Source organism: Oncorhynchus keta, chromosome 28 (genome assembly GCF_023373465.1).
Source record: "Oncorhynchus keta strain PuntledgeMale-10-30-2019 chromosome 28, Oket_V2, whole genome shotgun sequence".
Lineage (NCBI taxonomy): Eukaryota > Metazoa > Chordata > Actinopteri > Salmoniformes > Salmonidae > Oncorhynchus > Oncorhynchus keta.
The window spans coordinates 3,038,869-3,056,743 of NC_068448.1; the positions used below are offsets into that span (position 1 = coordinate 3,038,869).

Consider the following 17,875-nt stretch of genomic DNA (forward strand, 5'->3'; position numbering starts at 1 on the left):
TATAGACTGTGATGTTTCTACATCTTTATAGACTGTTTCTACATCTTTATGATGTGATGTTTCTACATCTTTATAGACTGATGAGACTGTTTCTGCATCTTTATGTTTCTACATCTTTATGTTTCACACTGTGATGTTTCTACATCTTTATACACTGTGATGTTTCTACATCTTTATGCAGACTGTGATGTTTCTACATCTACACTGTGATGTTTCTACATCATCTTTATAGACTGTTTCACATCTTTAGACTGTGATGTTTCTACATCTTTATAGACTGTGATGTTTCTACATCTTTATAGACTGTGATGTGACTGTGTTTCTACATCTTTATAGACTGTGACGTTTCTACATCTTTATAGACTGTGATGTTTCTACATCTTTTACTGTGATGTTTCTACATCTTTATAGACTGTGATGTTTCTACATCTTTATAGACTGTGATGTTTCTACATCTTTTTATGTTTCTACATCTTTATAGACTGTGATGTTTCTACATCTTTATAGACTGTGATGTTTCTACATCTTTATATGTTTCTACACTGTGATGTTTCTACATCTTTATAGACTGTGATGTTTCTACATCTTTATAGACTGTGATGTTTCTACATCTTTATAGACTGTGATGTTTTACATCTAGACTGTGATCTTTATAGACTGTGATGTTTCTACATCTTTATAGACTGTGATGTTTCTACATCTTTATAGACTGTGATGTTTCTACATCTTTTAGATACACTTTATAGACTGTGATGTTTCTACATCTTTTTATGATGTTTCTACATCTTTATAGACTGTGATGTTTCTACATCTTTATAGACTGTGATGTTTCTACATCTTTATGCAGACTGTGATGTTTCTACATCTTTATAGACTGTGATGTTTCTACATCTTTACAGACTGATGTTTCTACATCTTTATAGACTGTGATGTTTCTACATCTTTATACACTGTGATGTTTCTACATCTTTATAGACTGTGTTTCTACATCTTTCTATGTTTCTACATCTTTATAGACTGTGATGTTTCTGTGACTGTGATGTTTCTACATCTTTATAGACTGTGATGTTTCTACATCTTTATAGACTGTGATGTTTCTACATCTTTATAGACTGTGATGTTTCTACATCTTTATAGACTGTGATGTTTCTACATCTTTATAGACTGTTTACATCTTTACAGACTATAGTTCTACATCTTTCGTTTCTACATCTTTGACTGTGATGTTTCTACATCTTTATAGACTGTGATGTTTCTACATCTTTATAGACTGTGATGTTTCTACATCTTTATGCACACTGTGATGTTTCTACATCTTTATAGACTGTGATGTTTCTACATCTTTATAGACTGTGATGTTTCTACATCTTTATAGACTGTGATGTTTCTACATCTTTATGATGTTTCTACATCTTTATAGACTGTGATGTTTCTACATCTTTATAGACTGTGTTTCTACATCTTTATAGTTTCTACATCTTTATAGACTGTGATGTTTCTACATCTTTATAGACTGTGATGTTTCTACATCTTTATAGACTGTGATGTTTCTACATCTTTATAGACTGTGATGTTTCTACATCTTTATAGATGATGTTTATACATCTTTATAGACTGTGATGTTTTATCTTTATAGACTGTGATGTTTCTACATCTTTATAGACTGTGATGTTTCTACATCTTTATAGACTGATGTTTCTACATCTTTATAGACTGTGACGTTTCTACATCTAGACTGATGTTTCTACATCTTTATAGACTGATGTGTTACATCTTTATAGACTGTGATGTTTCTACATCTTTATAGACTGTGACGTTTCTACATCTTTATAGACTGTGATGTTTCTACATCTTTATAGACTGTGATGTTTCTACATCTTTATAGACTGATGTTTCTACATCTTTATAGACTGTGACGTTTCTACATCTTTATAGACTGATGTTTCTACATCTTTATAGACTGTGATGTTTCTACATCTTTATAGACTGTGATGTTTCTACATCTTTATAGACTGTGATGTTTCTACATCTTTATAGACTGTGATGTTTCTACATCTTTATAGACTGTGATGTTTCTACATCTTTATAGACTGTGATGTTTCTACATCTTTATAGACTGTGACGTTTCTACATCTTTATAGACTGTGATGTTTCTACATCTTTATAGACTGTGATGTTTCTACATCTTTATAGACTGTGATGTTTCTACATCTTTATAGACTGTGATGTTTCTACATCTTTATAGACTGTGATGTTTCTACATCTTTATAGACTGTGATGTTTCTACATCTTTATAGACTGTGATGTTTCTACATCTTTATAGACTGTGATGTTTCTACATCTTTATAGACTTGACTACATCTTTATAGACTGTGTTTCTACATCTTTATAGACTGTGATGTTTCTACATCTTTATAGACTGTGATGTTTCTACATCTTTATGCAGACTGTGACGTTTCTACATCTTTATGCACACTGTGACGTTTCTACATCTTTATAGACTGTGATGTTTCTACATCTTTATAGACTGTGATGTTTCTACATCTTTATAGACTGTGATGTTTCTACATCTTTATAGACTGTGATGTTTCTACATCTTTACAGACTGTGACGTTTCTACATCTTTATAGACTGTGATGTTTCTACATCTTTATAGACTGTGATGTTTCTACATCTTTATGCACACTGTGATGTTTCTACATCTTTATAGACTGTGATGTTTCTACATCTTTATAGACTGATGTTTCTACATCTTTATAGACTGTGATGTTTCTACATCTTTATGCACACTGTGATGTTTCTACATCTTTATGCACACTGTGATGTTTCTACATCTTTATAGACTGTGACGTTTCTACATCTTTATAGACTGATGTTTCTACATCTTTATGCACACTGTGATGTTTCTACATCTTTATAGACTGATGTTTCTACATCTTTATGCACACTGTGACGTTTCTACATCTTTATAGACTGTTTCTACATCTTTATAGACTGATGTTTCTACATCTTTATGCACACTGTGATGACTTTATAGACTGATGTTTCTACATCTTTATGCACACTGTGATGTTTCTACATCTTTATAGACTGTGATGTTTCTACATCTTTATAGACTGTGATGTTTCTACATCTTTATAGACTGTGACGTTTCTACATCTTTATAGACTGATGTTTCTACATCTTTATGCACACTGTGATGTTTCTACATCTTTATAGACTGATGTTTCTACATCTTTATGCACACTGTGACGTTTCTACATCTTTATAGACTGTGACGTTTCTACATCTTTATGCACACTGTGATGTTTCTACATCTTTATAGACTGTGATGTTTCTACATCTTTATAGACTGTGACGTTTCTACATCTTTATAGACTGTGATGTTTCTACATCTTTATAGACTGTGATGTTTCTACATCTTTATAGACTGTGACGTTTCTAAATCTTTATAGACTGTGATGTTTCTACATCTTTATAGACTGTGATGTTTCTACATCTTTATAGACTGTGATGTTTCTACATCTTTATGCACACTGTGATGTTTCTACATCTTTTAGACTGTGCACACTAGACTGTGATGTTTCTACATCTTTATAGACTGTGATGTTTCTACATCTTTATAGACTGTGATGTTTCTACATCTTTATGTGACGTTTCTACATCTTTATAGACTGTGATGTTTCTACATCTTTATAGACTGTGACGTTTCTACATCTTTATAGACTGTGATGTTTCTACATCTTTACAGACTGTGATGTTTCTACATCTTTATAGACTGTGATGCACTGTGATGTTTCAACATCTTTAGACTGTGATGTTTGTGATGTTTCTACATCTTTATCTTTATGCATCTTTATAGACTGTGTGTTTCTACATGTTGTGACGTTTCTACATCTTTATAGACTTGATGTTTCTACATCTTTATAGACTGTGATGTTTCTACATCTTTATAGACTGTGATGTTTCTACATCTTTATAGACTGTGATGTTTCTACATCTTTGTGACTGTGATGTTTCTACATCTTTATAGATGATGTTTCTACATCTTTATAGACTGTGATGTTTCTACATCTTTATAGACTGTGATGTTTCTACATCTTTATAGACTGTGATGTTTACATCTTATGCACACTGTGATGTTTCTACATCTTTATAGACTGTGATGTTTCTACATCTTTATAGACTGTGATGTTTCTACATCACTGTGATGTTTCTACATCTTTATTTATGTTTCACACTGTGATGTTTCTACATCTTTATAGACTGTGATGTTTCTACATCTTTATAGACTGTGATGTTTCTACATCTTATAGACTGTGATGTTTCTACATCTTTATAGACTGTGATGTTTCTACATCTTTATAGACTAGATGTGACGTTTCTACATCTTTATGACTGTTTCTACATCTTTATAGACTGTTTCTGATCTTTGTTTCTTTATAGACACGTTTCTACATCTTTATGCAGACTGTGATGTTTCTACATCTTATATGTGATGACTGTGATGTTTGTTTCTACATCTTTATAGACTGTGATGTTTCTACATCTTTATGATGTTTCTACATCTTTATAGTGATGTTTCTACATCTTTACAGACTGTGATGTTTCTACATCTTTATAGACTGTGATGTTTCTACATCTTTATAGACTGTGATGTTTCTACATCTTTATAGACTGTGATGTTTCTACATCTTTATAGACTGTGATGTTTCTACATCTTTATTGATGTTTCTACATCTTTATAGACTGTGACGTTTCTACATCTTTATAGACTGTGATGTTTCTACATCTTTATAGACTGTGATGTTTCTACATCTTTATAGACTGTGATGTTTCTACATCTTTATAGACTGTGACGTTTCTACATCTTTATAGACTGTGATGTTTCTACATCTTTATAGACTGTGATGTTTCTACATCTTTATAGACTGTGATGTTTCTACATCTTTATAGACTGATGTTTCTACATCTTATAGATGTTTCTACATCTTTATAGATGTTTGTGATGTTTCTACATCTTTATAGACTGTGATGTTTCTACATCTTTATAGACTGTGATGTTTCTACATCTTTATAGACTGTGATGTTTCTACATCTTTATAGACTGTGATGTTTCTACATCTTTATAGACTGTGATGTTTCTACATCTTTATAGACTGTGACGTTTCTACATCTTTTATAGACTGTGATGTTTCTACATCTTTATACACTGTGATGTTTCTACATCTTTACTGATGTTTCTACATCTTTATAGATGATGTTTCTACATCTTTATAGACTGATGTTTCTACATCTTTATAGACTGTGATGTTTCTACATCTTTATAGACTGTGATGTTTCTACATCTTTATAGACTGTGATGTTTCTACATCTTTATAGACTGTGATGTTTCTACATCTTTATAGACTGTGATGTTTTACATCTTTATAGACTGTGATGTTTCTACATCTTTATAGACTGTGATGTTTCTACATCTTTATAGACTGTGGCGTTTCTACATCTTTATAGATGTTTCTACATCTTTATAGACTGTGATGTTTCTACATCTTTATAGACTGTGACGTGTTTCTGACTTTACTGGCTGATGTTTCTACATCTTTATAGACTGTGACGTTTCTACATCTTTATAGACTGTGACGTTTCTACATCTTTATAGACTGTGATGTTTCTACATCTTTATAGACTGTGATGTTTCTACATCTTTATTTATAGACTGTGATGTTTCTACATCTTTATAGACTGTGATGTTTCTACATCTTTATAGACTGTGATGTTTCTACATCTTTATGATGTTTCTACATCTTTATAGACTGTGAGTTTCTACATCTTTATAGACTGTGATGTTTCTACATCTTTATAGACTGTGATGTTTCTACATCTTTATAGACTGTGATGTTTCTACATCTTTATAGACTGTGATGTTTCTACATCTTTATAGATATGTTTCTACATCTTTATAGACTGATGTTTCTACATCTTTATAGACTGTGATGTTTCTACATCATCTTTATCTTTATAGACTGTGATGTTTCTACATCTTTATAGACTGTGATGTTTCTACATCTTTATAGTGATTTTCTACATCTTTATAGACTGTGATGTTTCTACATCTTTATAGACTGATGTTTCTACATCTTTATAGACTGCATCTTTATAGTGATGTTTCTACATCTTTATAGACTATGACTGTTTCTACATCTTTATAGACTGTGACGTTTCTACATCTTTATAGACTGTGATGTTTCTACATCTTTATAGACTGTGACGTTTCTACATCTTTATAGACTGTGATGTTTCTACATCTTTACATCTAGACTTATCTTTAGACTGTGATGTTTCTACATCTTTATAGACTGTGATGTTTCTACATCTTTATAGACTGTGATGTTTCTACATCTTTATAGACTGTGATGTTTCTACATCTTTATAGACTGTGATGTTTCTACATCTTTATAGACAGATGTTTGCACATACGTTTCATCTTTGACTGTTTCTACATCTTTATAGACTTGATGTTTCTACATCTTTATAGACTGTGATGTTTCTACATCTTTATGCACATCTTTATAGTTGTTTCTACATCTTTATAGACTGTTTCTACATCTTTATAGATGTTTCTACATCTTTATAGACTGTGACGTTTTACATCTTTATAGACATGTTTTACATCTTTACAGACTGTGATGTTTCTACATCTTTATAGACTGTGATGTTTCTACATCTTTATAGACTGTGATGTTTCTCATCTTTATACACTGTGATGTTTCTCTTTACATAGACTGTGATGTTTCTACATCTTTATAGACTGTGATGTTTCTACATCTTTATAGACTGTGATGTTTCTACATCTTTATAGACTGTGATGTTTCTACATCTTTATAGACTGTGACGTTTCTACATCTTTATAGACTGTGACGTTTCTACATCTTTATAGACTGTGATGTTTCTACATCTTTATAGACTGTGATGTTTCTACATCTTTATGCACACTGTGATGTTTCTACATCTTTATAGACTGTGATGTTTCTACATCTTTATAGACTGTGATGTTTCTACATCTTTATAGACTGTGATGTTTCTACATCTTTATAGACTGTGATGTTTTACATCTTTATAGACTGTGATGTTTCTATCAGACTGTGATGTTTCTACATCTTTATAGACTGTGATGTTTCTACATCTTTATAGACTGTGTTGATGTTTCTACATCTTTATAGACTGTGTTTTACATCTTTATAGACTGTGATGTTTCTACATCTTTATAGACTGTGATGTTTCTACATCTTTATAGACTGTGATGTTTCTACATCTTTATAGACTGTGATGTTTCTACATCTTTATAGACTGTGATGTTTCTACATCTTTATAGACTGTGATGTTTCTACATCTTTATAGACTGTGATGTTTCTACATCTTTATAGACTGTGATGTTTCTACATCTTTATAGACTGTGATGTTTCTACATCTTTATAGACTGTGATGTTTCTACATCTTTATAGACTGTGATGTTTCTACATCTTTATAGACTGTGATGTTTCTACATCTTTATAGACTGTGATGTTTCTACATCTTTATAGACTGTGATGTTTCTACATCTTTATAGACTGTGATGTTTCTACATCTTTATAGACTGTGATGATATGCACAGTTTCTACATCTTTATTTGTGTTTCTACATCTTTATAGACTGTGATGTTTCTACATCTTTATGCACACTATGTTTCTACATCTTTATAGACTGTGATGTTTTACATCTTTATAGACTGTGATGTTTCATCATTTATAGACACTGTGATGTTTCTACATCTTTATAGACTGTGATGTTTCTACATCTTTATAGACTGTGATGTTTCTACATCTTTATAGACTGTGATGTTTCTACATCTTTATAGACTGTGATGTTTCTACATCTTTATAGACTGTGATGTTTCTACATCTTTATAGACTGTGATGTTTCTACATCTTTATAGACTGTGATGTTTCTACATCTTTATAGACTGTGACGTTTCTACATCTTTATAGACTGTGATGTTTCTACATCTTTATAGACTGTGATGTTTCTACATCTTTATAGACTGTGATGTTTCTACATCTTTATAGACTGTGATGTTTCTACATCTTTATAGACTGATGTTTCTACATCTTTTACTGTGATGTTTCTACATCTTTACAGACTGATGTTTCTACATCTTTATGACTGTTTCTACATCTTTATAGCACACTGTGATGTTTCTACATCTTTATAGACTGTGATGTTTCTACATCTTTATAGACTGTGATGTTTCTACATCTTTATAGACTGTGATGTTTCTACATCTTTACAGACTGTGATGTTTCTACATCTTTATAGACTGTGATGTTTCTACATCTTTATAGACTGTGATGTTTCTACATCTTTATAGACTGTGATGTTTCTACATCTTTATAGACTGATGTTTCTACATCTTTATAGACTGTGTTTCTACATCTTTATGATGTTTCTACATCTTTATAGACTGTGATGTTTCTACATCTTTATAGACTGTGATGTTTCTACATCTTTATAGACTGTGATGTTTCTACATCTTTAGACTGTGATGTTTCTACATCTAGACTGTGATGTTTCTACATCTTTATAGACTGTGATGTTTCTACATCTTTTCTGACATCTTTATAGACTGTGATGTTTCTACATCTTTACAGACTGTGATGTTTCTACATCTTTATAGACTGTGATGTTTCTACATCTTTATAGACTGTGATGTTTCTACATCTTTATAGACTGTGATGTTTCTACATCTTTATAGACTGTGATGTTTCTACATCTTTATAGACTGTGATGTTTCTACATCTTTATGACTGTGATGTTTCTACATCTTTATAGACTGTGATGTTTCTACATCTTTATAGACTGTGATGTTTCTACATCTTTATCACTGTGATGTTTCTACATCTTTATAGACTGTGATGTTTCTACATCTTTTTACAGATATGCGTTTCTACATCTTTATAGACTGTGATGTTTCTACATCTTTATAGACTGTGATGTTTCTACATCTTTATAGACTGTGATGTTTCTACATCTTTATAGACTGTGATGTTTCTACATCTTTATAGACTGTGATGTTTCTACATCTTTATAGACTGTGATGTTTCTACATCTTTATAGACTGTGATGTTTCTACATCTTTATAGACTGTGATGTTTCTACATCTTTATAGACTGTGATGTTTCTACATCTTTATAGACTGTGATGTTTCTACATCTTTATAGACTGTGATGTTTCTACATCTTTATAGACTGTGATGTTTCTACATCTTTATAGACTGTGATGTTTCTACATCTTTATAGACTGTGACGTTTCTACATCTTTATAGACTGTGACGTTTCTACATCTTTATGCACACTGTGACGTTTCTACATCTTTATAGACTGTGATGTTTCTACATCTTTATAGACTGTGATGTTTCTACATCTTTATGCACACTGTGATGTTTCTACATCTTTATAGACTGTGATGTTTCTACATCTTTATAGACTGTGATGTTTCTACATCTTTATAGACTGTGATGTTTCTACATCTTTATGATGTTTCTACATCTTTATAGACTGTGATGTTTCTACATCTTTATAGACTGTGATGTTTCTACATCTTTATAGACTGTGATGTTTCTACATCTTTATGCAGACTGTGATGTTTCTACATCTTTATAGACTGTGATGTTTCTACATCTTTATAGACTGTGATGTTTCTACATCTTTATAGACTGTGATGTTTCTACATCTTTATAGACTGTGATGTTTCTACATCTTTATAGACTGTGATGTTTCTACATCTTTATTTCTACATCAGACTGTGATGTTTCTACATCTTTATAGACTGTGATGTTTCTACATCTTTATAGACTGTGACGTTTCTACATCTTTATAGACTGTGATGTTTCTACATCTTTATAGACTGTGATGTTTCTACATCTTTATAGACTGTGATGTTTCTACATCTTTATAGACTGTGACGTTTCTACATCTTTATAGACTGTGACGTTTCTACATCTTTATGCACACTGTGATGTTTCTACATCTTTATAGACTGTGATGTTTCTACATCTTTATAGACTGTGATGTTTCTACATCTTTATGCACACTGTGATGTTTCTACATCTTTATAGACTGTGATGTTTCTACATCTTTATAGACTGTGATGTTTCTACATCTTTATAGACTGTGATGTTTCTACATCTTTATAGACTGTGATGTTTCTACATCTTTATAGACTGTGATGTTTCTACATCTTTATAGACTGTGATGTTTCTACATCTTTATAGACTGTGATGTTTCTACATCTTTATAGACTGTGACTGTGATGTTTCTACATCTTTATAGACTGTGACTGTGATGTTTCTACATCTTTATAGACTGTGATGTTTCTACATCTTTATAGACTGTGATGTTTCTACATCTTTATAGACTGTGATGTTTCTACATCTTTATAGACTGTGATGTTTCTACATCTTTATAGACTGTGATGTTTCTACATCTTTATAGACTGTGATGTTTCTACATCTTTATAGACTGTGATGTTTCTACATCTTTATAGACTGTGATGTTTCTACATCTTTATAGACTGTGATGTTTCTACATCTTTATAGACTGTGATGTTTCTACATCTTTATAGACTGTGAGCGTTTCTACATCTTTATAGACTGTGACGTTTCTACACATCTTTTCTGTGACATCTTTATAGACTGTGATGTTTCTACATCTTTATAGACTGTGATGTTTCTACATCTTTATAGACTGTGATGTTTCTACATCTTTATAGACTGTGATGTTTCTACATCTTTATAGACTGTGATGTTTCTACATCTTTATAGACTGTGATGTTTCTACATCTTTATAGACTGTGATGTTTCTACATCTTTATACGTTTCTACATCTGTGACGTTTCTACATCTTTATAGACTAGTGATGTTTCTACATCTTTATAGACTGTGATGTTTCTACATCTTTATAGACTGTGATGTTTCTACATCTTTATAGACTGTGATGTTTCTACATCTTTATGCACACTGTGATGACATCTTTATAGACTGTGATGTTTCTACATCTTTACAGACTGTGATGTTTCTACATCTTTATAGACTGTGATGTTTCTACATCTTTATAGACTGTGATGTTTCTACATCTTTATAGACTGTGATGTTTCTACATCTTTATAGACTGTGATGTTTCTACATCTTTATAGACTGTGATGTTTCTACATCTTTATAGACTGTGATGTTTCTACATCTTTATAGACTGTGATGTTTCTACATCTTTATACGTTTTCTACATCTTTATAGACTGTGACGTTTCTACATCTTTATAGACTGTGATGTTTCTACATCTTTATAGACTGATGTTTCTACATCTTTATAGACTGTTTCTACATCTTTATAGACTATGACTGATGTTTCTACATCTTTATAGACTGTGACGTTTCTACATCTTTATAGACTGTGATGTTTCTACATCTTTATAGACTGTGATGTTTCTACATCTTTATAGACTGTGATGTTTCTACATCTTTATAGACTGTGATGTTTCTACATCTTTTATAGACTGTGATGTTTCTACATCTTTATAGACTATGACGTTTCTACATCTTTATAGACTGTGATGTTTCTACATCTTTATAGACTGTGATGTTTCTACATCTTTATAGACTGTGATGTTTCTACATCTTTATAGACTGTGATGTTTCTACATCTTTATAGACTGATTTCTACATCTTTATAGACTGTGTTTCTACATCTTTATAGACTGTGATGTTTCTACATCTTTATAGACTGTGATGTTTCTACATCTTTATAGACTGTGATGTTTCTACATCTTTATAGACTGTGATGTTTCTACATCTTTATAGACTGTGATGTTTCTACATCTTTATAGACTGTGATGTTTCTACATCATCTTTATACAGACTGTGATGTTTCTACATCTTTATAGACTGTGATGACGTTTCTACATCTTTATAGACTGTGATGTTTCTACATCTTTATAGACTGTGATGTTTCTACATCTTTATAGACTGTGATGTTTCTACATCTTGATGTTTCTACATCGTTACGTTTCTACATCAGACTGTTTTTCATCTTTATAGATGTTTCTACATCTTTATAGACTGTGATGTTTCTACATCTTTATAGACTGTGATGTTTCTACATCTTTATAGACTGTGATGTTTCTACATCTTTATAGACTGTGATGTTTCTACATCTTTATAGACTGTGATGTTTCTACATCTTTATAGACTGTGATGTTTCTACATCTTTACACTGTGATGTTTCTACATCTTTATAGACTGTGATGTTTCTACATCTTTATAGACTGTGACGTTTCTACATCTTTATAGACTGTGATGTTTCTACATCTTTATAGACTGTGATGTTTCTACATCTTTATAGACTGTGATGTTTCTACATCTTTATAGACTGTGATGTTTCTACATCTTTATAGACTGTGTTTCTAAATCTTTATGTTTCTACATCTTTATGATGTTTCTACATCTTTATAGACTGTGATGTTTCTACATCTTTACAGACTGTGACGTTTCTACATCTTTACAGACTGTGACGTTTCTACATCTTTATAGACTGTGATGTTTCTACATCCTTATAGATGTTTCTACATCTTTTCTGCGTTTCTATATCTTTATAGACTCTTTATGTTTCTACATCTTTATAGACTGTGATGTTTCTACATCTTTATAGACTGTGATGTTTCTACATCTTTATAGACTGTGATGTTTCTACATCTTTATAGACTGTGATGTTTCTACATCTTTATGCAGACTGTGATGTTTCTACATCTTTATAGACTGATGTTTCTACATCTTTTATAGACTAGACTGATGTTTCTACATCTTTATGCAGACTGTGATGTTTCTACATCTTTATAGACTGTGATGTTTCTACATCTTTATAGACTGTGACGTTTATACATCTTTATAGACTGTGATGTTTCTACATCTTTATAGACTGTGATGTTTCTATCTTTATCTTTATAGACTGTGATGTTTCTACATCTTTATAGACTGTTTCTACATCTTTATAGACTGTTTCTACATCTTTATAGACTGTGATGTTTCTACATCTTTATAGACTGTGATGTTTCTACATCTTTATAGACTGTGATGTTTCTACATCTTTATAGACTGTGATGTTTCTACATCTTTATAGACTGTGATGTTTCTACATCTTTATAGACTGTGATGTTTCTACATCTTTATAGACTGTGACGTTTCTACATCTTTATAGACTGTGATGTTTCTACATCTTTATAGACTGTGATGTTTCTACATCTTTATAGACTGTGATGTTTCTACATCTTTATAGACTGTGATGTTTCTACATCTTTATAGACTGTGATGTTTCTACATCTTTATAGACTGTGATGTTTCTACATCTTTATAGACTGTGATGTTTCTACATCTTTATAGACTGTGATGTTTCTACATCTTTATAGACTGTGACGTTTCTACATCTTTATAGACTGTGATGTTTCTACATCTTTATAGACTGTGATGTTTCTACATCTTTATAGACTGTGATGTTTCTACATCTTTACAGACTGTGATGTTTCTACATCTTTATAGACTGTGATGTTTCTACATCTTTTAGACTGTGATGTTTCTACATCTTTATAGACTGTGATGTTTCTACATCTTTATAGACTGTGATGTTTCTACATCTTTATAGACTGTGATGTTTCTACATCTTTATAGACTGTGATGTTTCTACATCTTTATAGACTGTGATGTTTCTACATCTTTATAGACTGTGATGTTTCTACATCTTTATAGACTGTGATGTTTCTACATCTTTATAGACTGTGATGTTTCTACATCTTTATAGACTGTTTCTACATCTTTATGATGTTTCTACATCTTTATAGACTGTGATGTTTCTACATCTTTATAGACTGATGTTTCATCTTTATAGACTGTGATGTTTCTACATCTTTATAGACTGTGATGTTTCTACATCTTTATAGACTGTGATGTTTCTACATCTTTATAGACTGTGATGTTTCTACATCTTTATAGACTGTGATGTTTCTACATCTTTATAGACTGTGATGTTTCTACATCTTTATAGACTGTGATGTTTCTACATCTTTATAGACTGTGACGTTTCTACATCTTTATAGACTGTGATGTTTCTACATCTTTATAGACTGTGATGTTTCTACATCTTTACAGACTGTGACGTTTCTACATCTTTATAGACTGTGATGTTTCTACATCTTTATAGACTGTGATGTTTCTACATCTTTATAGACTGATGTTTCTACATCTTTATAGACTGTGATGTTTCTACATCTTTATAGACTGATGTTTCTACATCTTTATAGACTGATGTTTCTACATCTTTATAGACTGTGATGTTTCTACATCTTTATAGACTGTGATGTTTCTACATCTTTATAGACTGTGTTTCTACATCTTTATAGACGTTTCTACATCTTTATAGACTGTTTCTACATCTTTATGATAGACTGTTTCTACATCTTTATAGACTGTGATGTTTCTACATCTTTATAGACTGTGATGTTTCTACATCTTTATAGACTGTGATGTTTCTACATCTTTATAGATGTTTCTACATCTTTATAGACTGTGACTGTGTTTCTACATCTTTATAGACTGTGATGTTTCTACATCTTTATAGACTTGATAGACTGTGATGTTTCTACATCTTTATAGACTGTGATGTTTCTACATCTTTATAGACTGTGATGTTTCTACATCTTTATAGTTCTACACTAGACTGTGATGTTTCTACATCTTTATAGACTGTGATGTTTCTACATCTTTATAGACTGTGATGTTTCTACATCTTTATAGACTGTGATGTTTCTACATCTTTATAGACTGTGATGTTTTTCTTTATACGTTTCTACATCTTTATAGACTGTGATGTTTCTACATCATAGACTGTGATGTTTCTACATCTTTATAGACTGTGATGTTTCTACATCTTTATAGACTGTGATGTTTCTACATCTTTATAGACTGTGATGTTTCTACATCTTTATAGACTGTGATGTTTCTACATCTTTATAGACTGTGATGTTTCTACATCTTTATAGACTGTGAGACGTTTCTTTACTGTGACGTTTCTACATCTTTATAGACTGTGATGTTTCTACATCTTTATAGACTGTGATGTTTCTACATCTTTATAGACTGTGATGTTTCTACATCTTTATAGACTGTGATGTTTCTACATCTTTATAGACTGACGTTTCTACATCTTTATAGACTGTGATGTTTCTACATCTTTTTGATGTTTCTACATCTTTATAGACTTTATAGACTGTGATGTTTCTACATCTTTATAGACTGTGATGTTTCTACATCTTTATAGACTGTGATGTTTCTACATCTTTATAGACTACATCTTTATGATGTTTCTACATCTTTATAGACTGTGATGTTTCTACATCTTTATAGACTGTGATGTTTCTACATCTTTATAGACTGTGATGTTTCTACATCTTTATAGACTTTATAGACTGTGATGTTTCTACATCTTTATACACTGTGATGTTTCTACATCTTTATAGACTGTGATGTTTCTACATCTTTATAGACTGTGATGTTTCTACATCTTTATAGACTGTGATGTTTCTACATCTTTATGACTGTGATGTTTCTACATCTTTATAGACTGTGATGTTTCTACATCTTTATAGACTGTGATGTTTCTACATCTTTATAGACTGTGATGTTTCTACATCTTTATAGACTGTGATGTTTTTCTACATCTTTATAGACTGTGATGTTTCTACATCTTTTAGAGACTGACTGTGATGTTTCTACATCTTTATAGACTGTGATGTTTCTACAGACTGTGATGATCTTTACAGACTGTTTATAGACTGAGAGATCTTTATAGACTGTGAGTTTCTACATCTTTATAGACTGTGATGTTTCTACATCTTTATAGACTGTGATGTTTCTACATCTTTGAGAGTTTAGATCTTTATAGACTGTGATGTTTCTACATCTTTATAGACTGTGATGTTTCTACATCTTTATAGACTGTGATGTTTCTAGAGAGTGATGTTTCTAATCTTTATAGAGAGAGTGATGAGAGAGACATCTTTATAGACTGTGATGTTTCTACATCTTTATAGACTGTGATGAGAGAGAGAGATCTTTATAGACTGAGACAGAGACAGAGACTGTGATGTGAGGAGAGAGTGAGTGAGAGAGAGAGAGAGAGAGAGAGAGAGTGAGAGAGACATCTTTAGAGAGAGAGAGAGACAGAGAGAGAGAGACGTGATGAGAGAGAGAGAGAGAGAGAGAGAGAGAGAGAGACAGAGAGAGACATCTTTAGAGACGTGTGAGAGAGACAGAGAGACAGAGAGAGAGAGAGTTTCTACATCAGAGAGAGATCTTTTATGAGTGAGAGAGTGTGATGTTGAGAGAGACAGAGAGACAGAGAGACAGAGAGAGAGAGTTTCTACATCTTTAGAGAGAGAGAGTTTCTAGAGCTAGAGAGAGACAGAGTGTGAGTGAGATCTTTAGAGACAGAGAGAGACTGTGATGAGAGAGACAGAGAGAGAGACAGAGAGAGAGAGACAGAGAGAGAGAGAGAGAGAGAGAGAGAGAGAGAGATAGACTGAGATAAAGATGAAAGTAGCCTCACTTGGCCTCAGGGTCGTACTCCGACCAGATCCTCTTGAACTCATCCAGGTGATGAGGCCCCAGAATGGACCAATCACGGGTTAGATAGTCAAAGTTGTCCATGATGACAGCAACAAACAGGTTGATAATCTAATACAGAAAGAGAGCGAGAGATTTCCTCTTACAATGTGACAAATAGGCAGACATACAAGCAAAGTGGGGCGGCAGCGTAGCCTAGTGGTTAGAGTGTAGGGGCGGCAGGGTAGTCTAGTGGTTAGAGTGTAGGGGCGGTAGGTAGCCTAGTGGTTAGAGTATAGAGGAGGCAGCGTAGCCTAGTGGTTAGAGTGTAGGGGCGGCAGGTAGGCTAGTGGTTAGATCTTTAGGGAGGCAGGTAGCCTAGTGGTTAGAGTGTTCTACATCTTTACAGGTGAGCCTAGTGGTTAGAGTGTAGAGGTGGCAGGTAGCCTAGTGTTTTAGAGTGTAGAGGAGGCAGGTAGACTAGTGGTTAGATCTTTGTAGGGGCGGCAGCGTAGCCTAGTGGTTAGAGGGTAGAGGAGGCAGCGTAGCCTTTATAGTGGTTAGAGTGTAGGGGCTACATCAGGTAGGCTAGTGGTTAGAGTGTAGGGAGGCAGGTAGCCTAGTGGTTGGAGTTTCTACATCTTTGTAGACTGGAGTTTCTACATCTTTATAGGTAGCCTAGAGTGGTTAGAGTGTAGGGGGCAGGTAGCATCTAGTGGTTATAGGGAGGCAGGTAGCATCTAGTGGTTGGAGTGTAGAGGAGTTTCTACATCTTTAGGTAGACTAGTGGTTAGAGGGTAGGGGGCAGGTAGCCTAGTGGTTAGAGTGTAGGAGGCAGGTAGCCTAGTGGTTAGAATGTAGAGGAGGCAGGTAGACTAGTGGTTAGAGGGTAGGGGGCAGGTAGACTAGTGGTTAGAGTGTAGGGAGGCAGGTAGCCTAGTGGTTAGAGTGTAGAGGAGGCAGGTAGCCTAGTGGTTTGAGTGTAGGGAGGCAGGTAGCCTAGTGGTTAGAGTGTAGAGGAGGCAGGTAGACTAGTGGTTAGAGGGTAGGGAGGCAGGTAGCCTAGTGGTTAGAGTGTAGAGGAGGCAGGTAGCCTAGTGGTTAGAGTGTAGGGAGGCAGGTAGCCTAGTGGTTAGAGTGTAGAGGAGGCAGGTGAGCCTAGAGTGGTTAGAGTGTAGAGGAGGCAGGTAGACTAGTGGTT

The 17,875-nt window shown here is 33.0% G+C and overlaps 1 protein-coding gene across 1 annotated transcript in view; it reads right to left on the reverse strand.

Moving 5' to 3' along the window:
• Positions 1-17,875, reverse strand: part of cacna1fb (calcium channel, voltage-dependent, L type, alpha 1F subunit) — a 245,620-nt gene that overhangs the window by 24,777 nt on the left and 202,968 nt on the right. Inside the window, exon 38 of the mRNA XM_052484435.1 lies at positions 16,679-16,806. Coding sequence (XP_052340395.1) covers positions 16,679-16,806 — 128 coding nt within the window. The remainder of the gene's footprint in view (positions 1-16,678; positions 16,807-17,875) is intronic.